Genomic DNA, 27,019 nt, shown 5'->3' with positions numbered 1-27,019 from the left:
CCTTGGACTTTGGCAATTTTTTTCTTTGTACTCTAATATGTTTTGTCAATTAGGAACTCAAGAGCACGGTCGCAAGCGGATTGGAGGCCGGGATATGATTTTCGGCTTATAACATAGGTTTCCACGAAAAAAGACCTATTTTTCGTAAAAATTGAACTGGAAATATTTCGTCACAGGTTTGTTCTTGGAATATGGCGATTTTTTCCCTTGTACCCTAATATGTGTTGTCAATTAGGAACCAAAGAGCACAGTGGAAAGCGGGTTGGATGCCGAGATATGATTTTCGGCTTATAATGTTGGTTTCTACGAAAAAATACCTATTTTTCGTTCAAACTTTTCTGAAAATATTTCGTCACAGGTCGGTCCTTGGATTTTGGCAATTTTTTTCTTCGTACTGTAATATGTTTTGTCAATTAGGAACCAAAGAGCACGGTCGAAAGCGGGTTGGAGGCCGGGATATGATTTTCGGCTTATAACGTTGGTTTCCACGAAAAAAGACCTAAATTTCGTCAAAATTGTACTGGAAATATTTCGTCACAGATCTGTTCTCGGACTTTGGCGATTTTTCCCCTTGTCTTCTAATATGTTTTGTCCATTGGGAACTCAAGAGCATGTAGCAATGCGTGTTGCGGGCTGAGATATGATTTCCGGCTTATAACGTTAGAAAAAAGATAGGAAAAGAGGAAAGATAGATCAAATTAAAGACACAACAAATCCAACAGAATTGGCCATTGTTAAATGTCGTTTGTGCATTCTGAATCTAGATATTATCATGTCATCCAAAACATGCCCCCGATGAAAAATATTTCCAAAGTTTGCAAGTGGCCGCTGAGATCCAATTATCTACAGTTTGATAGTTGCAGAAAAAAGGCACCCGGAAACATTTATTATGTCAGAACTCAAAGAAGCAAAAAAAACTGAGCGTGTTAAAAGTACTTGTCCGGCCCATCACTATTCATTTAAATAAAAATCAATCATGAAAAAATGGAATTGTATGGCAGAATCCGGTTAAACATTTATTGAAATGCGATTCATTATTAGTTTAATGTTCTTAATAATAGTATAGGTTAGTTCTTATTCCGAATGGAATTCGTTCGCTGGAAGAATAAGTGAGAAGCAAAAATTGCCGTCATTGAATACAAACTGAAGAGTTATTTTTTAAACTTGAACATATATATTATGTACAATTATTTTCATTTATCAATGTACAATAATATCCCTTGTATATTGCGGAACAATTTCTTTGCTTTTTTTATTAAATTAGTGCAATTACGTAAAAATTACTTGAAGATAATTCTCTCAATTCCCTCTGCATGGAGACTTGTGATCCATCAGTTCTAGACAAGCACTGATTATTATTGGGATGAACAATTTAAACCGAAAGTGATGGGCCGGACAAGTACTTTTAACACATATGTAAACATAATTTGTATCGATCCAATCGACGTCGAATTTTGTGAATAATATCAGAAGCTCCTGAAAGTCTGAAAAGAATCGATTTTCTTATAAGTCTTTGCCACCATAGAGTAAGAAATGACTAGCTTGCATGTGATTCTTTTGGATTTGAAAGCTTCTTAAAAGAATTTAATAATGTCAAAATTTGGAGTTACTAATAAAATACTTGTCCACCCATTGATATCATAAATTTTAATGCTGCACGTAATTCAAGTGGTAACTTTTTTCAATTCATTAGAAAATACTTGGCCTCGAATTAATATAATAAATTTTAATGCCGCACGTAAATTAGATGGAATTTTTTTCAGTTGATTTAGCTGTTCGAATCTAATAAGAAGAATGAGGCATCGTTTTCCAAAATGATTTCAAGACCGATTTTTCGGTTTTTTATTTTTTACTTGTTATTTGATTCTTTTGACACTTTGAAAAATAGATACAGATTAGTTTTTGTTTTAATATAATGTCTTTTCAAGATTTGTCAATTTTTTTTCGAATTGTTCTGTATTTTTTTTTATAAAATCATTTTTTTGACAATTTAAAAAGAAAATATTTTTAAAGTTTTTTTTATGGATGGAATTATCAGGAAACGAGGGACCATCAATGTACTTGTCCCAACCTTTTTTTTCCAAGGGGAAGTTTATGGTTTGATATCACGTCTTTTTTCTCAATAGTTCCTTATTTATTTTTAGTTGACTATAGGATTTTAGTTTGAATTTCTATGGATTATTTATGATTTTCGTCTTATAAAGTTGGTTTCCATGAAAAAAGACCTATTTTTCGTCAAAATAGTACTGAAAATATTTCGTCACAGGTCTGTCCTTGGACTTTGGCAATTTTTTTCTTTGTACTCTGATATGTTTTGTCAATTAGAAACCCAAACGCACGGTCGCAAGCGGGTTGGAGGCCGGGATATGATTTTCGGCTTATAACGGTGGTTTCCACGAAAAAGGACCTATTTTGCGTCAAAATTTTACTGGAAATATTTCGTCGCAGGTCTGTTCTTGGACTTTGGCGCTTTTTTTCCTTGTACCCTAATATGTTTTGTCATTTAGGAACCAAAGAGCACGGTGAAAAGCGGCTTGGGGGCCGAGATATGATTTTCGGCTTATAACGTTGGTTTCTACGAAAAAAGACCTAAATTTCGTTAAAATTGTACTGGAAATATTTCGTCACAGGTCTGTTCTTGGACTTTGGCGATTTTTCCCCTTGTCTTTTAATATGTTTTGTCCATTGGGAACTCAAGAGCATGTAGCAATGCTTGTTGCGGGCTGAGATATGATTTCCGGCTTATAACGTTAGTGAAAAGAAAGGAAAAGAGAAAAGACAGCTCAAATTCAAGACACGAAAAATCCAACAGAATTGTCCATTTTTAAATGTCGCTTTTGCATTCTGAATCTAGACGTTTTCGTGTCATCCAAAACATGCCCCCGATGAAATATATTTCCAATGTTTGCAAGTGGCCGCTGAGATCCAATTATCTACAGTTTGATAGTTGCAGAAAAAAGGCACCCGAAAACATCTATTGTGTCAGAACTCAAAGAAGCAAAAAAAACTGAGCGTACTTAATTCTACAGAGCAACGGAAATCAAAGACGTTTAAGGTACCTGCATTGATTGTGGAGGAAAACATTTCATTTCAGGATAATTTAGAAATAAATTTAGAAATTAAGAAATTTAGCATGGAATTTAGAAAAAGGAAAATTAAGTTAAATAGTAAAGCTGAAAACTTTTGTGATGAATTTTTGAAATTACATGTTACGGTTGGAGTAAAAAATTAAAATGATTGGCACACATGCTGCGACACAAAAATATGAAAGTTTGAAGGTATTCGCTCCATACTGCAGTAATACGAACTTCAATACTATTTGAAAAGAAACACTTTAAAACTTGCTGAACAAAGTTCCATTCCATATTACCATAATCGAAGATAAGGGGTGATCCGTCGCATATATATTTATCCACAGAAATTTCAGAGTTCGCAGGTATCTGCTGCGGTTCAATGTATCTACGCAATGAGCTTCAAAGACAGCAATTTCAAATCTATCCATAAATGAGCAACTGAAGACTTTTATAATCAATTTTTTACTTCATATAGATGTTACAGTTAGAGTCAAAATGTAAAATGAATGGCACAGTATTTAAATTGTATAGTTTGCAGATTTTTGCAGTATTTTAATGATCCGAATCTACAGCATTATAATGAAAAGTTGTCAAAAGTCATGATGTTACATTAAAATGACATAGCGCACATTGCATTCCGCAATTCTGTAAGTTTCTGGGGATGTTGGTAGGCATCATATTTGATCGCATCCAAAACTGAGCAACAGTAGACTTATCGGTATGAATTTTTTTTATAATAATTTCATATTTGTAGTTTGCAAAGTGGAAATACTCAACATACATGTCATTCTATAAGTTTTGTTATCAAAATTTGTGTTTTCATACCACATTCCTAAGATACGACTTTTCATATCATTAGCAAAAAAAGCATCCAAAGGCTTTCTGGAAAAGTTTCCAAATTTATCACTCGACAGACCTAATGGGAAAAGAATAACTACACACTATACCAAGACCAGATTTTTTTTTGAAAATCTGATTTACAAAATGTGCAATTCAAGATCATGGTTAGAAACCTCTTGAATCATGTTACCACAATCATCATGAAGGAGTAGAAAATCATAGAACACATATTAGGGAACGAATTAATCATATGAATCGATCCGCTGCAAACTGAGCGGGTGAAAACAAGGATCGGAGAGGGCAGAGCCAAACTGAATATCAAGCAAAATATGGGGATGTTTAAAAATAATGACGACACAAGAAATAAATTAGAAAACATTTATTCAATTAAAGTTTCTAATATCATTCTAACAGTTGCGTGTATTTTTGTTCTATTTATTGGTATATATAATCTATGTACACATGATATATAACCACGCCACTGACAATATATTCGCACTGGACAATATTTCTCGTACTCTGGTTTAATTGAAGGATTATTTCAGTCAACACTTATTTCCAATCGAACGAAATAATGAAATCTTGAAAAGTTTCGTTGACATATATGCATCGCGCATTTTTTATATTCTTTTTCATACACACATCACAGACTACATTTACGCGGCCGCTTTGATACCGGTTTAATATATCACAAATAACAAAATAAATAGTAATATGCACTTCTTTAGATGACGAAAATTATTTTTTTATTGATCCCGCACGCACTTCGTAATGTCGAAACTCTGTTTATACGATCAAAAACTGACACATGGTTTGTACATATATATATGTAAATATTAAATGGTTCTAAGAAGCTTTTAAATCCAAAAAAAATCACATGAAAGCTAGTCATTCGTTACTCTATGGTGGCAAAGACTTATAAGAAAATCGATTTTTCTCAGACTTTCAGGATCCTTGGTATTATTCACAAAATTCAACGTCGATTGGATCGATACAAATTATGTTTAAATAAGTGTTAAAAGTACTTGTCCGGCCCATCACTTTCCGTTTAAATTGTTTATCCAAATAAAAATCAGGGCTTGTCTAGAACTGATGGTTCACAAGTCACAAGTATTCATGCAGAGGGAATTGAGAGAATTATCTTCAAGTAATTTTTACTTAGTTCCACTAATTCAATAAAAAACGGAAACAAATTATTCCGCAATATACAAGGGATTTTATTCTGCATCGATAAATGAAACCAATTGTACATAATATATATGTTCAAGCTTCCAAAATAACTCTCCAGTTTATATTCAATGATGTCAATTTTTACTTCCTACTTATTCTTCCAGCGAACGAATTCCATACGGAATAAGAACTAACCGATACTATTATTAAAAGCATTAAACTAATAATGAATCGCATTTCAACAAATTTTTAACCAGATTCTGCCGTACAATTTCGTTTTTTTATGATTGATTTTTTATTGAATGAATAGTGATGGGCCGGACAAGTACTTTTAACACTTATTTAAACATAATTTGTATCGATCCAATCGACGTTGAATTTTGTGAATAATACCAAGGATCCTGAAAGTCTGAGAAAAATCGATTTTCTTATAAGTCTTTGCCACCATAGAGTAACGAATGACTAGCTTTCATGTGATTTTTTTTGGATTTAAAAGCTTCTTAGAACCATTTAATAATGTCAAAATTTGGAGTTACTAATAAAATACTTGTCCACTGATTGATATCATAAATTTTAGTGCTGCACGTAACTCAAGTGGTAACTTTTTTCAATTCATTAGAAAATACTTGGCCTCGAATTGATATAATAAATTTTAATGCTGCACGTAAATTAGATGGAATTTTTTTCAATTGATTTAGCTGTTCGAATCAAATAAGAAGAATGAGGCATCGATTTCCAAGTTTTTTTTTTTATGGATGGAATTATCAGCAAACACGATACCATCAATGTACTTGTCTTGATGGTATCGTGTTTTGATGAATATATAATTTTAATTTAAATTGCTATGAATTATTTACGATTTACTGCTTATAACGTTGGTTTCCACGAAAAACGACCTATTTTTCGTCAAAATTGTGCTAGAAATATTTCGTCACAAGTCTATCCTTGGACTTTGGCGATTTTTTTCCTTGTATTCTAATATGTTTTGTCAATTAAGAACCAAAGAGCATGGTGGAAAGCGGGTTGGAGGCCGAGATATAATTTTCGGCTTATAACGTTGGTTTTCACGAAAAAAGACCTATTTTTCGTCAAAATTCTACTGGAAATATTTCGTCACAGGTCTGTTGTTGGACTTCAGCGATTTTTTTCCTTGTACTCTAATATGTTTTGTCAATTAGGAACCCAAAAGCACGGTGGAAAGCGGGTTGGAGGCCGAGATATGATTTTGGCTTGTAACATCGGATTCGTTGAAAAAAGACTGATACCGCACAATCAGTATACTAGTGAACATTATACACTAATGCTGTAGGATTGTAATATATTTGATATTTTCTTACGGTTCGAAATCATTTTTGTTGTGTGATTTAAGAAGTTTTGTTTACATTTTTTGTGGTATAATGCGAAAACGAGCGATCATCAATGTAATTGTCCAAATTTTTTTTCTCCGAGAAAGGATTTTTACGGCTTGATATCAAATCTTTTTTCTGTGGTAGTTCTAAACCACAAAAAATATTCTTAAATAAGATTTTCTCAAGTTCTCCAATGTTTCTAATGTGATATTTAAAAATAATTCTCCTTTCTCCAATGATTTTCTTTAAGTTTTGTACAATTTATAACAGTTTGATATTCTTCGAATGTTTGAAGTGATATCCTCAATTTTTCAACCATTTCGAACGTGTCTATAATTTTGTGGGATTAAAATCATATTCCGTAAGGTTTTTCAATATTTTGTATCATTGTGGAATTTTCCCCCTTCATTTATAAATTTTGTTTTCATCTGTTTTGATGAAATCATTGTGAATAAAGAAAACATGAAGATTTTTCAATGAAACGAATTTTTCGATTGATTTTCCTTAAAATTTGACAGAAGGAGAAAGAATAAAATATATATAATGTTCACCAAGTCCACCAGAATTCGCAATTTTCACATATGTTTAATGAATTCTAATGCTAGTTATTTTTATTTCATTAAAAAACGTGCTTCCAAGGACTTTTTGAAGCAATCTTTTCCATTCGTATTATCATTCCCAGAGATAGAAAGTTGAGGCACCCACGTCGATGCACAAAATTTTCAAACTCTGCATGTAGCCACCAAGGTTCAACCGGACAAAAGAAAAAGTATGAAGTGCGTCAAGACCAACAGAATTGCTTACTTTTTAATATGAGCATTGCATTTTGAAAACATAACTTCTTATGCCATTCATAAACAGGCCATCGCTGACTTTTTGTATCATTCATCATTATTTTTTATTATTGATTATTATTTATAATCCATTTCCAAATCCTATAATTCATGTATAATTTTTATTATTTGTAGATATCCATATTCCATAATCAAAAAAAGGAAGTACTAATACCTGGCATGCATGTCAATACACAGAATTTTCCAAATTTGCAAGTATTCGCTGCGATTTATTCATCTAAATTTTGGTACAGACAGAAAAAATTACCACCGATTCATAAAATTTATTATGCCAAAACTAAAAGGAAAAAAGACAGCGCACTTGAAAGTGAACAGAACGCATAATTGTTTCATGTATCTCATTCATATATTACAGTTGGAACCAAAAAGTGAAAAGATTGGCACACCTACCGCTTCGCAGGAATATCAAAGTTCATAGGTATTCGCTGCGTACCAGTAATACAAACTTTGGTGCTATGGGGCAAAAAACTTTAAAATTACCCGAACCACATTTTTGAAACTTATTATGGCATATTCAATAAATAAAGTGACAGATACGCTGCATGTTGAAGTAAATCAAATAGTGTAAAAAGTGACAGACAGATACGCTGCATGTTGAAGTAAATCAAATAGTGTAATTTAGTATGTCTCCATGGTTATACACAGACAAAATATTTGATCACATCCAGAAATGATCAGGCGTAGACTCACACACATGAATTTTTTAATCCATAATGTCAATCGTAAACATGGTCTGGAAATACTCAATATACGTGTCGCTTCATCATGTTGTCAAACTTAAGATGTGTTCATTGCATTTGGAAGATACAAATTTTGATATCACGAAAAATAAGCAACCAATGACTTATTGAAATGAATTTCCAAATTCATCATGCAACAATCAAGTGAATATCTATGTATTTACATGGCCCAAAGATATTTTAAAAGTCGTGTTTGTAAACAAGCAATCATGAAAACTTTTTGTTATGAATTTTCCAATTTATTGACATCAATATGAGGAAATAGAAATACGAATGTCACTCGAATTGTCTAGAGAATGAATAGAAATTGGTATGGATACACTGTAAGCTAAGGAGGTGGGAAAAAGGGCCCGGTGAACACGGCCAAACGAAATGAAAGAAAATATGACAATAATACATTGAATTAGACACTTTTACTTGACCGAAGTTTTTCAACATTTATTTGCTTTCATTTACATACAATCACGCATATTTTTTCTATAATGTAATTACACAACATAAAATTTCTGTTTGGAAAGAACGTTTGAGAGGTTATATAATGAGCGAAAGTTTATTTTTCTCACATAACTCCCGTTGAAAATTTTTGAAGAACCAGAACCAGGATTGCAACAAAATTATGTCATAAATAAACGTAAAATCAAAGAATTTGTACAAGGAGAAATTTCCCAATACTAATATATGTTCTATATAACAAACACTCGCGAACCGATTGCGATGAGCGTAAACTAACCCACATGGTTTTCACAAAACTTACATAACATTTTTTTTTTATAGTCATATAAGAATTTTGAATCGAATTCATACAGCTCGCACTATTTCTCCGAAATTTTATCATTCAGATCGCTGTTGCTATTAAGGAGGTTGAAGCGTTAGTTGAAATCCAAGATTTCATTTTGAAAAAAATATATAGTAGAGGTTGGATTATTCGGAATGTTTATGATTTTTTAAAAATTTTTTCACCACAAAACACCAGAGAAAAAAATTGTTTTATCTATGTAGTTTAACATGCGGTTAGATGGGAAAGACGATTACACTATGAGTTTTGGTATTATTTTGATAATTCAACGCCAAGATAAACTATTTCTATGAACGTGTGAACGTAAACTAAATTTTCATGAACGATTAAAAAAAAAAAAAACACGTCTTGCCCACCGGAAAATATATATTTTTAATGTTTAATCTTGAAGGTTCAGTGAAATATGAAGAATTTTAAGTAGCGAATGAATGGATGTGGCAACGCTGCGTCGACTAGGTAACCATAACCTGAAAATATTCAGTGGCGCGAATTTTAACTTCCACGCTTTGAAATGTCGGCACAATGGTCGCTCATGCATTTTAAACATAAAAAATACTTGCTTATTTTATTTATCATAATACATGCGTATGGATTTCATAGGCTGAGAGCGAATGGTAAAGTTGGTGGGTTTATATTTTATGTATCAACAATGTAATAACTTACAACATTTTCATTTCACTTTGCGATAAATTTCATATCTTTATTTTTTATATTCATTTCAAAATTCAACAATATTATATATATTTTTTAATAGACCGTTTTACATCGTACAATTATAATTATAATGATGTAATTAAGTTACGGAACCGTTTATTGAAGTGGGCATTTTCAGGGATACTTTTTCAACTCTGCTATTAAGTTTTGCAGAACGCGTTTATTTTTGGTTACTCGAGGTCGACCGTTCACATCAACCCCCAATAGCATTACCACCGCATCTTCACCACCATCGAGGAGTGATTTTGTCAGGTTTTCGATGGTTATCCCAGCCTTCGCTATTTTGGTTAACATTCCTATCGAAACCCCATTTTTGAGACAATCTAATCCCTTTTTAATGTCTGCAGTTTTCGCAGCTTGAATTTCCTGTGTGATTATTGATTTAACAGTCACGGCATTGGATCGGAGATTTTCTTCAGTGACACCTACAATTTTTACAATATTCTCTAACGTAATCACGTCGACCATACTATTGTGAGCACCGGCTGATGATCCGATTGCAATGAAATCCTCAGCTAAAGCTGTTTGACTGAAAGATCCTTTACTTTTTACTCTATCTGGTAACATTTTTTTAAAAAGAGGCAGCGTATCACAAAATCCGCAGACTACAGAGAGAAAATTGTCCATTAATCCCAAAATTTGCACTTGTTTGATGAGTAAAGGAGCATCGAATCGTCCCCCGTTGTGGGCAATAAGTATTACCGGTCCAGGTGACAAGAAATCTATAAATGATTTTATTGTCAAAGTCCGTGATTTCGTAGCCATCTTCACGCCATTTCGATACAGCACTCCTTCTTCAACACTTAAACCTGGAGTATTTTTTAAAATCAAGTCATTATTTGCTAGAAACGATATTTTAGCAAAAAATTATTCGTGAAAAACATCATCAGTATATTATACCTGTAACAAGAGATGCAGTAGGGGCAAAACCGCATGTAGGCACTAAATATGCATCAAATTCTCTATCATCAATCTTGGCGGAAAGCTGTACAATTTCGCTTGATTTCGAAAGTCCCGTTGTCTCCACATCAAAAAATGCGTAACGGCTATCGTTTGGAATCGACTCGTTCGATTGAGTGAAATCATTATTATTATCATCGAATGAATGGAATCCGCTTCCAGATAAGTACGTGATTCCTTCTTTATTTTCGGAAACGACATTTTTTGAATGACGCAAGCGGTGTAGTTGCCGACGACGACGCTTCTTCTCAACGGTTGTAGCAGCAAGCGCTCGGCTGATTCGCATTTTGTCTTTCTTTTCTCGATGAGTTTTTGTATATTTGCCCGGTGACAGAGAAAGCTTCATATTGGCTTCTACCACGTAAGAAGTCCCGTGATTTTTTTGGCAAACCGCTGAGGCCACGCGAAAATCATTCGACTCGGATCCACCATAATGACATCGTTTAGTGGTTTTGCTGAGAGATATGTTGTGGAATGACTCGTTTGCTTGGGTCGAACCACAGGGAGCAAGACGTTTTGAGTTAGCTGCAAACTTTGTCAAAATTGCAGTGAGGGAAGCTCTCATGTTCACATCGGTCAAACCTTTTCCGTCTGGTAGAATCTTGTGCTTGTAATTTTCGGGGTTGTCAACGAATCCGCACCAAGAACGACAGCAATTGGAATGGTCATCGAAGGCGTGTGGAACTATATTTAAAATCCCTCTTCTTACAGCTTCCTCATTGCCCTTATTCTTTATTAGTACGCAGCCAAAGCAATACTTTATGTATTCAATCACTTTTCCGGGGATTTTCAACGCCCACATATTTTTGCTGAGAGTGCAGACTGCATGATTTTTATCTGATTCTTTTTCAACTGGATGGTCTGACTCGCGTCGAACTTGGGCGATAGTCGATGAGTCATCATCACCGATGAGAGTACCAATAACAACTCCCTCTTCTACAAACATTGAGTTTTTGGCCAATATTTCCACAGCAATTGCACCTTCCATAGATTTCGAACTCCCCGTGTGATTTAGTCGACAATCATGATCACTTGGTTTATGTCCTTTTTCACAGCGAATGCATCGCTTATTTTTCGTCCCGTAAGCGAGCACTTTACCACTTTTGGATCCTACTGCAATGCCATGTCCTGAAATACGTAGAAATAGCACAATGATTCATTTTCTACTTATTGATAATGAGATGAAATACTTTTTTGCAAAAATAAGTCTTACCAGTTAAACTGTTATAAGATCGTCCCGATCCCTTCTTCTGCCACCCCGTATCGAAGGAGACTTTTAATGGCACTACATCTTGCTCGGACTGGTATGATGGCTGCTGATCACTTGATCTAAAAAATTGGCGAAAGAAAAAAATAAAAAAATCAAACGCTTTATAGATTATTTTTATAGAATGAAACAGAAAGTTCAACAAGCACAGAAAGAAACAGAAAGTTCAACAAGCACAGAAAGAAACAGAAAGTTCAACAAGCACAGAAAGAAACAGAAAGTTCAACAAATAAAAATCAGTAAATTAAAACAGAAAAGGTTAAAAAAAACACCACTTGGAATAAATTTTAGCTATTAAATCAAAACACACCATGATAATCAGTTATGAAAATGATTGGAAAAATGTATCAAAAAAATATCTAAAGATACAGCTTTGAATTTATAGCTGCTTCCCTCTTTAATGTGTTCACCATTGAGTCCCTAGAAATAATTACAAAAAGCCACAAAAATAGAAATGTTACAAATCTTATAATCCAAGCCTAATTATCCAACGGTACTACTATTCGACATGCAATTAGTGATAATCGTAATGATTATATCATGATTTAGTTAGTTTACAAACTAAGATTTATATTTTAGTGATTATTTTATCTACTCATTATCTACACAGTACTAGTTCATTGACGTCCATTGCTCTCAGAAGAGCAGTGTTGATCTGATGGTCCTGGCTGTACGGATGTGCCAAAATGTATCCTGGATTTACTAACAAATGATACTACATGTAAATGATATAACATGAGGTACCAATGAAATCTACGAAACCTAAAAAAAAGATTAATGATCATTTGTTGTATGTCGGTATTGTCAATCAAATACGATATTATCTATTAAAGCAATTATATTTGAAAAATTGTGCGGTCACTACACCAAACTGTTCCATGGAAGATTAAAAAAAAAAATACTCCTCGTTTGAGTTATCATGGAACAACATCAAAAAACGGGTCTTTCATTTATATATATGAAAAGTTTTTTTACAACCGTTGTACAGAACGTTTTTTCCAGACAATGAGTTATATAAATTTCGAAAATTTTCCATAAGTAATAGAATTGTCTTACAACGTGGTGGTTTGAGTCAGTTCCCTTTCAAGTTTGACTGCTTCCCTACACGTTTCGCGTGCCAGTTTCTCCAATGCTTTACCAACATGCCGTTCATTTCGTTTGACTAACGTGCCACTAACTATGGGGATATTCAACGCTGAAAAAATGCTGTTCAATTGACTAATACCAACGCCTGCGTCAATCATAGCTGAAAGTTTATTCATTAGTTAATAACAATTTGAGATAAAGCGGAAACGGTTTGATTACTTACCAAGAGAATTTTTAACGTTGATATCAAAGTGCGTATAATTATCCTGTTTATGACCTTTACTTGTTCGAACCTCTAAAAGTAGGAGGCATAGCTGACATCTCACATAAAAGATGCTAGCTAGCCCGATTATTTTTTCGTCCTCAATGTATCGAAATGAAAGCGGAGCATCACACGTCGAACACCACATATCCTCAGCTAACCTCTTTATTTCCACTATACGACGACCGTCAACAATCAAATCATTTGCACGCTCACTGATAATTTTTCGTCTTTTATTTGCGATCACAATATTTTCTTTCCATTGTAGTTTCTTTTTGGTTGTAAACTTTCCGAACTTATCACGTGGACGGTCGTCCAGCACCGACATGTTTGTTTACGTTGAGAATATTCAACGTGCTGTACGCAGTCCAAATCGTAAGCGAGCAGTGTTGCCAACCTCAAAATTCGCGATGTTGCCTTGTCTTGGATACATTTAATATTAATAAAAAGTCACAATAAATAATTCTGTGACATGAATAGAAGTAGATGTTATTATAAATGACTCTCTGGAGTTCATTTTAAATTACATAAAATGTTCACTGAAACAGTTATTTCCATAATAACACTCGTGAATGATAGACTTTTTGAAGTTGGTAATGACGAAAAAAAAATTCTTTTTCGTTTAATAAAAATATTAAAAAGAATAAATACGCAAACAAACTATATATTTTATAGAGCAATATCATCTAAAGCATCTATTTGTGCCTCATAATCAATTTTGCGGGCCTTCGGAAAAAATTATTTCGTAAACCGTCATTTGACTCAACTGGACCGCTTCATCATCCTTAATTTGCTCATGCCATCAAAAACTGACAGATGGATGTATTATATATCACGTCAAAGTCACTATAAGTCTGGTTTTCGTAATACTGTATGACACCACATACCACTATTTTTAATAAAATAAATACATATTTAACACTTTATTAGATGAAAAATATTTTTTTGTCACCCCGCACTTCGTAATGTCGAAAATCCGTTTGTTATAACATCAATAACTGACGGCTGACTGATGGTCTTGTATATATATTCATAAACTGTATTCCGCTGGAACGGTACAGCAAGTGTCCTGACCAATCACAACTCATTATTTCTGTAGCCGGGATCCCGGGACCCGAGCTTCCATAGAAATGGGTTATAGCTGGCATCAAGAGGCCTTTGATGGTGTTCTGTACAGACACAGTAAATCCATAGATGTGTTAGTAACTTTTGCATAATCTTGAGCCCGTGCAAAGTTTTTTCTCAGCAATTACGCCACCGATCGTATTGATTTTGGGCGCAATCGAAAGAGAATTTCTTAATTAGCTGAAAGTTCAATTTTCAAAGTCGTACATAACTCATAGGCTTCGCAATTAAAGAAAATCACATGCCAATTTTACCCCCACCACCGCGAATCGTTTTATTCAGAGAAAGTATAGTCTCGGCGAGAGCCTCGGGCCAGCGGACGACAGGGCTGTCAAATGTACTTGTCCCGAGACTCTACCGAGTCTCTTGATGTTATAGTTTGCAGATTTTTGCTGTATTTCAATGATCCAAATCTATATAGTATTATAGTGAAAAGTTGTTCAAAGTCATGATGTTACATTAAAATGACATAGCGCACATAACATTTAGAAATTCTGTAGGTTTCCATGATGTTGGCAGGCATTATACTCAATCGCATCCAAAACTGAGCAACTGTAGACATATCGTAATGAATGTTTTCACCAATAATTCCACATTTGCAGTTTGCGAAGTAGGAATACTCAACATACACGTTATTTCATAAGTGTTGTTGTCAAAATTTGTGTTTGCCTACCGCATTCCGAAGATTCAACTTTTCTTACTATCAGCAAAAAAAACATGCAAAGACTTTTTGGAACAAGTTTCAAAATTTATTACTCGACAGACCAGGTGGAAAAAGTATAACTACACTTATATCAACACCAGAAACTGTTTTGAGAATCAAATATACAAAATGTGCGATTGATGATCATAGTCGGAAACCACTTGAATTACGTTACCACAATCAGCATGAAGAAATATTAGAAAATCACAGGACACATATTAGGAAACCAATTAATAATATGTATCCATCAGCTGCAAACCGATGGAGTCAAAACAAGGATCGGATAGAGCAGAGCCAAACTCAATAGGAAGCAAAATATGGGAATATTCAAAAATAATGATGACACAAGAAAAAAATTAGCAAACATTTATTCGATTGGAGTTTCTCACATTATATATACTAACAGTTCTGTGTGGTCTTGTTTTATTAAATATCAACCATAATATTTCAGATCGCAAAAAGAAAATTTGACGTTATAGGTTGACGAACATTTTTTCTTACAACTTCCAGACCTATTTTTGATAAACTGATTTGCCTTATTTATATTATTCACTAACTATGCGAACGTTTGTTACATTTGTCCCGCACTTCGTAACGTCAAACCCCGGCCGGTTCGTTACCACACAGCTATCAAAGGGAACTCCTATATATGACCTACATTATTAGGTCATATATACGTTATGATATATTATCATAACGTATGATATGTTATCACGCAACTGATGATATATTTACACTAGACAATATTCCGCGAACTCTGGTTTAATTGAAAGATTATCTCAGTTGACACTTATTTCCAGTCGAACGAAATAATGAAATCTTGAAAAGTTTCGTTGACATATGCATCGCGCATTTTTTTATATTTTTTAGCACACACAGATCATAGTCTACATTTACGCGGCCACTTTTATACCGGTTTAGTATACCACAAGTTTTAACAAAATAAATATTAACCACTTTTCACTAACCATTTTCATTTATTAATTAGAGTCTGCACACAACAGCACTTTGGGGATTATAACCTCACCTGTCAAAATGACGTTCAGTATGAAAACAAATTTCAGGTGGTTTCGGATGTGCGTATCGATGTATTGATATCATATAACCTATTTACAAATGATATAAATGATAAACTTATATTCAGTCAAACGAATTAATGAAATCTTAAAAAGTTTCGTCGACATGCATTTCATTTTTATTGTATTCTTTTTCACACACAGATCACAGACTACATTTACGCGACTGCTTTTATACCGGTTTAGTTTAGCATTCCACAGGTTTTAGTACTATGCACTTCGTTAGATGACGAAAGTTTTTTTTATTTATCCCACACGCATTCCATAATGTCAAAACTCTGTTTGTTTATACGATGATCGAAAACTGACACATGGTTTATATATATATATATATATATATAATATTCACGGAGTCTGAGCGCGGTCGGGGTAAGACTCAATAGTTAGAAGGCCTAAAATGGCGAACAGGCATTCTGTATAACGCATATATAGACCCCTAGGGAAAAAAAGGTTGGGACAAGTACATTGATGGTATCGTGTTTGCTGATAATTCCATCCATAAAAAAAAACTTGGAAATCGATGCCTCATTCTTCTTATTTGATTCGAACAGCTAAATCAATTGAAAAAAATTCCATCTAATTTATGTGCAGCATTAAAATCTATTATATCAATTCGAGGCCAAGTATTTTCTAATGAATTGAAAAAGTTACCACTTGAGTTACGTGCAGCACTAAAATTTATGATATCAATCAGTGGACAAGTATTTTATTAGTAACTCCAAATTTTGACGTTATTAAATTGTTCTAAAAAGCTTTTAAATCCAAAAAAAATCACATGAAAGCTAGTCATTCGTTACTCTATGGTGGCAAAGACTTATAAGAAAATCGATTTTTCTCAGACTTTCAGGATCCTTTGGTATTATTCACACAATTCAACGTCGATTGGATCGATACAAATTATGTTTAAATAAGTGTTAAAAGTACTTGTCCGGCCCATCACTATTCATTTAATAAAAAATCAATCATAAAAAAACGAAATTGTACGGCAGAATCTGGTTAAAAATTTGTTGAAATGCGATTCATTATTAGTTTAATGCTTTTAATAATAGTATAGGTTAGTTCTTATTCCGTATGGAATTCGTTCGCTGGAAGAATAAGTAGGAAGTAAAAATTGACATCATTAAATATAAACTGGACAGTTATTTTGGAAGCTTGAACATATATATTATGTACAATTTGTTTCATTTATTGATGCAGAATAAAATCCGTTGTATATTGCGGAATAATTTGTTTCCGTTTTTTAGGGGAAGTTTATGGTTTGATATCACGTCTTTTTTCTCGAAAATTCCTTATTTATGTTTTGATGAATATATAATTTTAATTTAAATTGCTATGAATTATTTACGATTTACTGCTTATAACGTTGGTTTCCACGAAAAACGACCTATTTTTCGTCAAAATTGTGCTAGAAATATTTCGTCACAAGTCTGTCCTTGGACTTTGGCGATTTTTTTCCTTGTATTCTAATATGTTTTGTCAATTAAGAACCAAAGAGTATGGTGGAAAGCGGGTTGGAGGCCGAGATATAATTTTCGGCTTATAACGTTGGTTTTCACGAAAAAATACCTATTTTTCGTCAAATTGTACTGGAAATATTTCGTCACAGGTCTGTTGTTGGACTTCAGCGATTTTTTTCCTTGTACTCTAATATGTTTTGGAAATTAGGAACCCAAGAGCACGGTGGAAAGCGGGTTGGAGGCCGAGATATGATTTTGGCTTGTAACATCTGATTCGTCGAAAAAAGACTGATACCGCACAATCAGTATACTAGTGAAGAACATTATACACTAATGCTGTAGGATTGTAATATATTTGATATTTTCTTACGGTTCGAAATCATTTTTGTTGTGTGATTTAAGAAGTTTTGTTTACATTTTTTGTGGTATAATGCGAAAACGGGCGATCATCAATGTAATTGTCCAAATTTTTTTTCTCCGAGAGAGGATTTTTACGGCTTGATATCAAATCTTTTTTCTGTGGTAGTTCTAAACCACAAAAAATATTCTTAAATAGGATTTTCTCAAGTTCTCCAATGTTTCTAATGTGATATTTAAAAATAATTCTCCTTTCTCCAATGATTTTCTTTAAGTTTTGTACAATTTATAACAGTTTGATATTCTTCGAATGTTTGATATCGTCAATTTTTCAACCATTTCGAACATGTCTATAATTTTGTGGGATTAAAATCATATTCCGTAAGGTTTTTCAATATTTTGTATCATTGTGGAATTTTGCCCCTTCATTTATAAATTTTGTTTTCATCTGTTTTGATGAAATCATTGTGAATAAAGAAAACATGAAGATTTTTCAATGAAACGAATTTTTGGATTGATTTTCCTTAAAATTTGACAGAAGGAGAAAGAAAAATATATATATAATGTTCACCAAGTCCACCAGAATTCGCAATTTTCACATATGTTTATTGAATTCTAATGCTAGTTATTTTTATTTCATTAAAAAAACGTGCTTCCAAGGACTTTTTGAAGCAATCTTTTCCATTCGTATTATCATTCCCAGAGATAGAAAGTTGACGCACCCACGTCGATGCATAAAATTTTCAAACTCTGCATGTAGCCACCAAGGTTCAACCGGACAAAAGAAAAAGTATGAAGTGCGTCAAGACCAACAGAATTGCTTACTTTTTAATATGAGCAATGCATTTTGAAAACATAACTTCTTATGCCATTCATAAACAAGCCATCGCTGACTTTTTGTATCATTCATCATTATTTTTTATTATTGATTGTTATTTATAATCCATTTCCAAATCCTATAATTCATGTATAATTTTTATTATTTGTAGATATCCATATTCCATAATCAAAAAAAGGAAGTACTAATACCTGGCATGCATGTCAATACACAGAATTTTCCAAATTTGCAAGTATTCGCTGCGATTTATTCATCTAAATTTTGGTACAGACAGAAAAAATTACCACCGATTCATAAAATTTATTATGCCAAAACTAAAAGGAAAAAAGACAGCGCACTTGAAAGTGAACAGAACGCATAATTGTTTCATGTATCTCATTCATATATTATAGTTGGAACCAAAAAGTGAAAAGATTGGCACACCTACCGCTTCGCAGGAATATAGTTCATAGGTACTCGCTGCGTACCAGTAATACAGACTTTGGTGCTATGGGGCAAAAAACTTTAAAATTACCCAAACCACATTTTTGAAACTCATTATGGCATATTCAATAAATAAAGTGACAGATACGCTGCATGTTGAAGTAAATCAAATAGTGTAATTTAGAATGTCTCCATGGTTATATACAGACAAAATATTTGATCACATCCAGAAATGATCAGGCGTAGACTCACACTAATGAATTTTTTAATCCATAATGCCAATCGTAAACTTGGTCTGGAAATACTCAATATACGTGTCGCTTCATCATGTTGTCAAACTTAAGATGTGTTCATTGCATTTGGAAGATACAAATTTTGATATCACGAAAAATAAGCAACCAATGACTTATTGAAATGAATTTCCAAATTCATCATGCAACAATTCAAGTGAATATCTATGTATTTACATGGCCCAAAGATTTTTTAAAACTCGTGTTTGTAAACAAGCAATCATGAAAACTTTTTGATATGAATTTTCCAATTTATTGACATCAATATGAGGAAATAGAAATACGAATGTCACTCGAATTGTCTAGAGAATGAATAGAAATTGGTATGGATACACTGTCAGCTAAGGAGGTGGGAAAAAGGGCCCGGTGAACACAGCCAAATGTAATGAAAGAAAATATGACAACGATACATTGAATTAGACACTTTTACTTGACCGAAGTTTTTCAACATTTATTTGCATTCATTTACATACAATCACGCATATTTTTTCTATAATGTAATTACACAACATAAAATTTCTGTTTGGAAAGAACGTTTGAGAGGTTATAATGAGCGAAAGTTTTTTTTTCTCACATAACTCCCGTTGAAAATTTTTGAAGAACCCAGAACCAGGATTGCAACAAAATTATGTCATAAATAAACGTAAAATCAAAGAATTTGTACAAGGAGAAATTTCCCAATACTAATATATGTTCTATATAACAAACACTCGCGAACCGATTGCGATGAGCGTAAACTAACCCACATGGTTTTCACAAAACTTACATAACATTTTTTTTTTTATAGTCATATAAGAATTTTGAATCGAATTCATACAGCTCGCACTATTTCTCCGAAATTTTATCATTCAGATCGCTGTTGCTATTAATTTGCTCATGCCATCAAAAACTGACAGATGGATGTATTATATATCACGTCAAAGTCACTATATGTCTGGTTTTCGTAATACTGTATGACACCACATACCACTATTTTTAATAAAATAAATACATATTTAACACTTTATTAGATGAAAAATATTTTTTTGTCACCCCGCACTTCGTAATGTCGAAAATCCGTTTGTTATAACATCAATAACTGACGGCTGACTGATGTCCTTGTATATATATTCATAAACTGTATTCCGCTGGAACGGTACAGCAAGTGTCCTGACCAATCACAACTCATTATTTCTGTAGCCGGGATCCCGGGACCCGAGCTTCCATAGAAATGGGTTATAGCTGGCATCAAGAGGCCTTTGATGGTGTTCTGTACAGACACAGTAAATCCATAGATGTGTTAGTAACTTTTGCATAATCTTGAGCCCGTGCAAAGTTTTTTCTCAGCAATTACACCACCGATCGTATTGATTTTGGGCGCAATCGAAAGAGAATTTCTTAATTAGCTGAAAGTTCAATTTTCAAATTGCGACATAACTCCTGAGCTTCGGAATTCAAGAAAATGACATGTCAATTTTACCCCCACCACCGAAATTTACTTTATTCAGAGATAATATAGTCTCGGCGAGAGCCTCGGGCCAGCAGACGACAGGGCTGTCAATGTACTTGTCCCGAGACTCTACCGAGTCTCTTGATATACAGAATGCCTGTTCGCTTATTTAGGCCTTCTAACACTTGAGCCTCACCCGCGGTCGGCCTAGCAGCTGGAGGAGCTGACATCGTTGAGCCAATCAGAATGCGTAGAGGCAACAACTCTACTACTACTAACTACGTCAAAACGCGTATACGTATACGTCGAACTCGTGATATGTCAGTAACTTTTGCATAATCTTGAGCCCGTGCAAAGTTTTTTCTCAGCAATTACACCACCGATCGTGTTGATTTTGGGCGCAATCTAAAGAGAATTTCTTAATTAGCTGAAAGTTCAATATTCAATGCCTCAGATGACTCATAACTTCGGTAATTCAAAAAAATCACTTGCCAATTTTACCCCCACCACGGCAAATCGTTTTATTCAGAGAAAGTATAAGCAAATCGTTTTATTCAGAGAAAGTATAACTCGGCGAGAGCCTCGGGCCAGCAGACGACAGGGCTGTCAATGTACTTGTCCCGAGACTCTACCGAGTCTCTTAATTTGAAGTTACTCATAAATTATTTGTCCTTCGATTGATATCATAAATTTTAGTGCTGCACGTAACTCAAGTGGTAACTTTTTTCAATTCATTAGAAAATACTTGGCCTCGAATTGATATAATAAATTTTAATGCTGCACGTAAATTAGATGGAATTTTTTTCAAATGACTTAGCTGCTCGAATCAAATAAGAAGAATGAGGCATCCGTTTCCAAAATGATTTCAAGCGCGATTTTTCGGTTTTTTATTTTTTACTTGTTATTTGATTCTTTTGACACTTTAAAAAATAGATACAGATTAGTTTTTTTTACAGATAATGTTTTTTCAAGATTTGTGAAAATTTTTTCGAATTGTTCTGTATTTTTTTTTATAAAATCATTTTTTTAACAATTTAAAAAGAAAATATTTTCAAAGTTTTTTTTATGGATGGAATTATCCGGAAACGAGGGACCATCAATGTACTTATCCCAACCTTTTTTTTCCTAGGGTTTTATTATTAGTTAATATAATAAAATATATCTTATACGTACATATGTTATGCGTAAACCAGCAGCTGGTATTGGCCCCGCTGTGCGCTCATCCTCTGTCTCTCTCGCTCGGTGACGCACAAGGAGAGGGGATAGCCGCGTTCAGCGTAGTGCGTGACGTAGCGCGTGACAAGGTGTAACCAATCGTGCAAAGGACGTAAGTCCAAATGTAAACATGCTTAACTTACGCCCGTCTGTCCCTAAGAAGTTAAAGTTCCCGAAATGATGGATTTTAAATCACTAACGTTACATATCTCAGGATCGACTGGACGGATTTACTTGCAACAAAGACCAATAGAGAGGGAAAAATCGAAAAAAAATCATCACCAATTTTCAAGTTTTTTCATAAAATGGTTTGTTTGTGAAAGCCGTTTGAAAATTCTGTGACGTCATAAAACCGGCATATTCGCGTATATAAGAGTAGCGACAGGGCTCGCGCTGGCTTTTCTTTTGCGCTGCAGTTTTTCCTTTTTTAATCCTTGGCGTCGGGCCGCTACCGCGTCTCTTGATATATAAGAGTAGCGGCAGGGCTCGCGCTGGCTTTTCTTTTGCGCTGCAGTTTTTCCTTTTTTAATACTTGGCGTCGAGCCGCTACCGCGTCTCTTGATACGTCAAATCCTGAATGTGTTGGTAACTTTTGCATAATTTTAAGCCCGTGCAAAGTTTTTTCTCAGAAATTACGACACCGATCATGCTGATTTTGGGCTCATTCGACAGAGAACTTCTTAATTAGCCAAAAGTTCAATTTTCAAAGCCATACATAACTCATGAGCTTCGCAATTAAAGAAAATGACATGCCAATTTTACCCCCACCACCGCGAATCGTTTTATTCAGAGAAAGTATAGTCTTGGCGAGAGCCTCAGGCCAACAGACGACAGGGCTGTCAATATACTTAGCCTTAGATGACTCGGGAGTTTCGTAATTCAACAAAATGACATCCTAATTTTACCCCCACCACTGCGAATCGTTTTATTCAGAGAAAAGATAGTCTCGGCGAGCTTGGGCCAGCAGACGACAGGGCTGTCAATGTACTTATCCCGAGACTCTATGCTGGCCGGCGGTGGCCGTACTGGTGGGCAATATAAAGGCCCGAAACAAGCGGCGGAGCGCGACACTAGCGGCTCCGCGTATTAAAAACACGAACTAATACATTTTTTCTTTTGATTAAAATTCAATGCGATCTCGGAAAATATTGTAACTAGGTTCAAATGAAGCGGAAAATTATAATGAATCGATGAAAAATAATTGCGACATAAAATTTTGTAGTAAAATTCCGAAAATAATAAAATAAAAATGTGCTTTACTGTGCGTGCGTTGATCGAATGTTCTCGAACCAGCCGTGACCCAAACAACAATTTTTCGACCACATTAAATCCTTTTTAATTGAACTTTGTTATGAGATAAAACATTTGTAAAAATTGTTAAATAATTAATTTAGTAAAATGTTGACTTTTTCATTGTAAAATAATTCTGTAAATCATAAAAGCGGTATTTCGCGCATCACATAATAATTCTCTCGGCCAATGGCGAGGTACGAATTATGGCAACGAGCCAATAGCGAGTTCCGTTACGAAAAGATGCGCAGAACCGATCTGAAAACCGAAAATTCGGCGTTTGATAATTTTACGGTGGAGAAACGTCTATAAGCAGTGCTGCGCGACTCATTCGGCAGGCAGTCCTTCCTCAAAATTCTGACTCCGAACAAAAAGGGTGACCTGAAACATTCTTCCTGATTTTGGCAAGCAACCTAACCTATCCTAATTTTCCCTGGATGCCTGGAATCTCGGAGCGATTCGGCGACGTTTCAATCCCAGAGTCCAGCGTCCGCACCTAACCTCTAAACTTTCAAAATTTCCGTTGCACGGGATTCCGGAGCGGTGACGTTTCAATCCCAGAGCCCGTGGACGGTAAATTACCTAATAACCTTGCAGATGCTCAGGATCTCGGAGCGATTCGGTGACGTTTCAATCCAAGAGCCTGGGGTTTGTTCCTCAAGTTAACCTATTTTTATTTCTTCTTTTGCTTGCTAGAATCAGGAATGGTTTTTTTTTGCAAATTAACTTGTGAATTTGTAAATTCTGTAAATTTTTCTTGATTACAATTTTTTTAATTCAAACTTGATACAACTGACCCCGAGTCAGATTTCATTTTTATTTTTGTAAATCTTGTAAATTCCGTAACATCATTAATAATTCAAGAGGTTACGGTACGAATTTAAGATTATATCGCTTCAAATTAATAATAATAATAATAATAATAATTTGTTTAAAATAGAAAACATTTTTGGATTATCGAAACCTTTTTGCTTTTTATTTTGAAAATAAGCGAAAAACGTATAAATTAAAAATTGATCGATTCGAAAACAGCGAGCAGTAGTAAGGCTATACCAGTTCTGGCTCAAATGGTGGCGAGGGGGGAGCGGTGTGCGGGGAAGCGCCAGAGCCAGAGGGGGGCAGCGAAGGGGGAAGCCGCGCGCCGTAGGGCCGTGTGTGTGTGTCGCACACATTCTCGCGGCCCTTGAAAAAGAAGGAGAGATAGAGCCGATAGTGAGTGTGAGAGAGATGGAATGAGAAAAATCTTGTGTGACATTTAATTAATTTATAACCAGTGCGTTACGGATTTGTCTTCGCCTCGGATGCAGATAAGGGAGGGGGGGCATAACGAAGGGTCTGCAGTTGGAGAGAGAGGTGTGAGAGAGATATAATGACCGTAGAGAGCAAAAGCATGAGAGAGACGGAGTGAACGAGAAAAAATATTCTCTAAGAGTTTTGAACTCTGGGTGTATGTCGAGATGAAAACATTCAGAAGGGTCTGTAGCTCAAGAGCAAAATTATTCTACAATAATTTTATAAGAGGTCTGAAGATTTTTTCGACATTTTTCTATAAGAGGTCTGTCCGCTCAAGATGTTCAAAATTTAGTTATTTTTTGATATCCGATAGTTGCCGAGTGTAGGAGAGAGATGGGTGGTTTCAATAGGCTGAAATAGACTTTACTCATTTAGATTGAATTTATTGTATATTTTACAGAAAAACAAATTCTATAAAAAAGTTTATGCGTTTTATTCATAATGTCTGCTTTCCGATCGATGCTGGTACTGAAACAGATCAAGGTAAAAGTTTGAATAAGAATTTTCAAATCTATGCAAAAAATTTTGCTCATCAATGAGGTACTTACCCCTTATTCAATCTAGATCACAGTCTGGACAGATATTCTGCGTCACCACCTGGTAGAGACGAGTCCTACAGTCCTGACAACTCGATGCAGATGCAATATTCCAATACTCTGTTCTATGCTTTCGCACCGCTGTGAGCTTCTCGAACATTTCACCTCCAGCCCCGAGAACACAGAGACACCACACAATTTTTCGCCACGTTCGGTGCGGTAATATACCGAGACAATGCACACTCTCGATTTTTCACTCAAATTCAGTTTTTCTTCTTCAGTGAATGTACACCACACTTTTTCATATACATCATGTGTTGAATCACATTCACTGACTGTATGTCTCGAATGTTTGAAGCAGGTAACACGTCAACGCTTCATACATTGGGGCGGCGGAGTATCGAATGATTGTGGATTAATATGGCGAGAAATCGCGAGCGCATTCGGAAATCGCTTGTCAACCGGGGCTGTAATTAATCATGATCATATCGACCCACGGAAGTTCTTACTGGATGCATTTGAACTTGTTGAAAAACAAGTGAGTGCTCATATACGCAAGTATAACAGCATCAAAGTGAACACTTCGTTCAATGGAAAGTTCAGCGTGGGTGATAAGCGGGCGAATAAAAGTATCAACACGGGAAATGTTGAACTTTTTACAAGATCGGATCTGAGAGAGTGGTATCAGAAGCGAGTCGTGGAGCCAACTCTGAAATCGCTCGAGGAGTTCCAGGAGAGTGACAGTGGCTGGACCCTAACATCAATAACCAATCTAACAGTGAACATTAACAAGTACAATGCTTTGCGTGCGGGATGTCACATTCCATTGGGGAAACGCATACTCTTGAAGAAAGCAGTCGTGAATGTGAAATCACGAGATAATGCGTGTTTCGGATGGGCAATGACTGCTGCACTTCATCCAGCAGAAAAAAACAGTGATCGCATATCTTCATATCTGCATTATTCGACGATATTTAATCTCCAAGGCATCAACTTTCCTATGACGTTGGATCAAATTGAGAGATTTGAAAAATTAAACAATCTCTCAATCAATGTGTACAGCGAGAAGAAGGATGTGATTCTGCCAGTGCGGGTGAGCAAGGAGAAGAAAGAGCAACATGTCAACTTGCTTTACGTCGAAGACGTGTCAGAATGTGGAATTGGACACTTTGCTTACATCAAGAATTTATCTCGGTTCGTCAACTCATAACTCAATGCTGATGGACACAAGAAATTCATCTGTGATCGGTAAGTAAATTAATACGACTGTAGTCATATCTTCTTCACCATTATGATGTAATATTAAAAATTATTTGAAATTTTACAGATGCCTCCATTACTTCGCAACTATCGAAAAGCTGCAGTCACATGAGGTGGATTGTGGCGTACTCAACGATTGTGCTATTCGACTACCGGGTGAAAACGACAAATGGCTGGAATTCACGAACACCAATCGGAAGGAGCGTCTCCCGTTCGTGGTATACGCCGATCTCGAGTGTATCTTGGAGAAGACCAGCGCTGAAGAGAGAGAGAAAAACAAGATCCAACATCATCGCGTCTTTAGCGTTGGATATTATGTAAAGTGCTCTTACGATGATTCACTATCGGGATATCACGAGCGCCGAGGTGAGGACTGTGTGGAATGGTTCGTCGAAGAACTTAAACAATTAGCTTTGCGCGTTGAAAAAATTCTCCTAACGAACGTTCCAATGAAACAATTGACTCCGCAAGAGTGGAAGAAATTTCGGGAAGACAAAGAGTGTCATATTTGCGAGAAACCTTTTGTCGAGGGTGATGAGCGTGTTCGCGATCATTGCCATATGACAGGCCAATTCAGAGGTCCGGCTCATTCAAATTGTAATTTAAACTATCAAA

General features: G+C 34.9%; 3 protein-coding genes across 10 annotated transcripts in view; 2 read left to right on the top strand and 1 right to left on the bottom strand.

Moving 5' to 3' along the window:
• The window catches only part of rdgB (retinal degeneration B), a 1,063,172-nt gene that overhangs the window by 366,765 nt on the left and 669,388 nt on the right, over positions 1-27,019 (top strand). The gene's annotated exons all lie outside the window — the stretch shown is intronic.
• On the bottom strand, positions 9,479-13,888 carry LOC122414390 (uncharacterized). Its single transcript, XM_043425625.1, has 5 exons — positions 13,074-13,888; positions 12,821-13,010; positions 11,711-11,826; positions 10,438-11,625; positions 9,479-10,346 (listed from the first exon to the last, which is right to left on the bottom strand). The coding sequence occupies exons 1-5, from the start codon at positions 13,438-13,440 to the stop codon at positions 9,652-9,654; spliced, it is 2,556 nt and encodes an 851-aa protein (XP_043281560.1). The 5' UTR covers positions 13,441-13,888; the 3' UTR covers positions 9,479-9,651.
• On the top strand, positions 24,794-26,900 carry LOC122414391 (uncharacterized). Its single transcript, XM_043425626.1, has 2 exons — positions 24,794-26,392; positions 26,472-26,900. The coding sequence occupies exon 1, from the start codon at positions 25,380-25,382 to the stop codon at positions 26,352-26,354; it is 975 nt and encodes a 324-aa protein (XP_043281561.1). The 5' UTR covers positions 24,794-25,379; the 3' UTR covers positions 26,355-26,392; positions 26,472-26,900.

The sequence above is a fragment of the Venturia canescens genome, chromosome 8 (genome assembly GCF_019457755.1).
Source record: "Venturia canescens isolate UGA chromosome 8, ASM1945775v1, whole genome shotgun sequence".
NCBI lineage: Eukaryota > Metazoa > Arthropoda > Insecta > Hymenoptera > Ichneumonidae > Venturia > Venturia canescens.
This window is presented reverse-complemented; position numbering and strand designations above follow the sequence as displayed.

Coding starts and splice junctions, on each gene's coding strand:
- LOC122414391 (XM_043425626.1), top strand. CDS start 25,380: ATGCACACTCTCGATTTTTCACTCAAATTCAGTTTTTCTTCTTCAGTG.
- LOC122414390 (XM_043425625.1), bottom strand. CDS start 13,440: ATGTCGGTGCTGGACGACCGTCCACGTGATAAGTTCGGAAAGTTTACA. Junction 11,626..11,710: donor ATCTTATAACAGTTTAACTG/GTAAGACTTATT, acceptor TACGTATTTCAG/GACATGGCATTGCAGTAGGA. Junction 10,347..10,437: donor TACTGCATCTCTTGTTACAG/GTATAATATACT, acceptor AAAATACTCCAG/GTTTAAGTGTTGAAGAAGGA.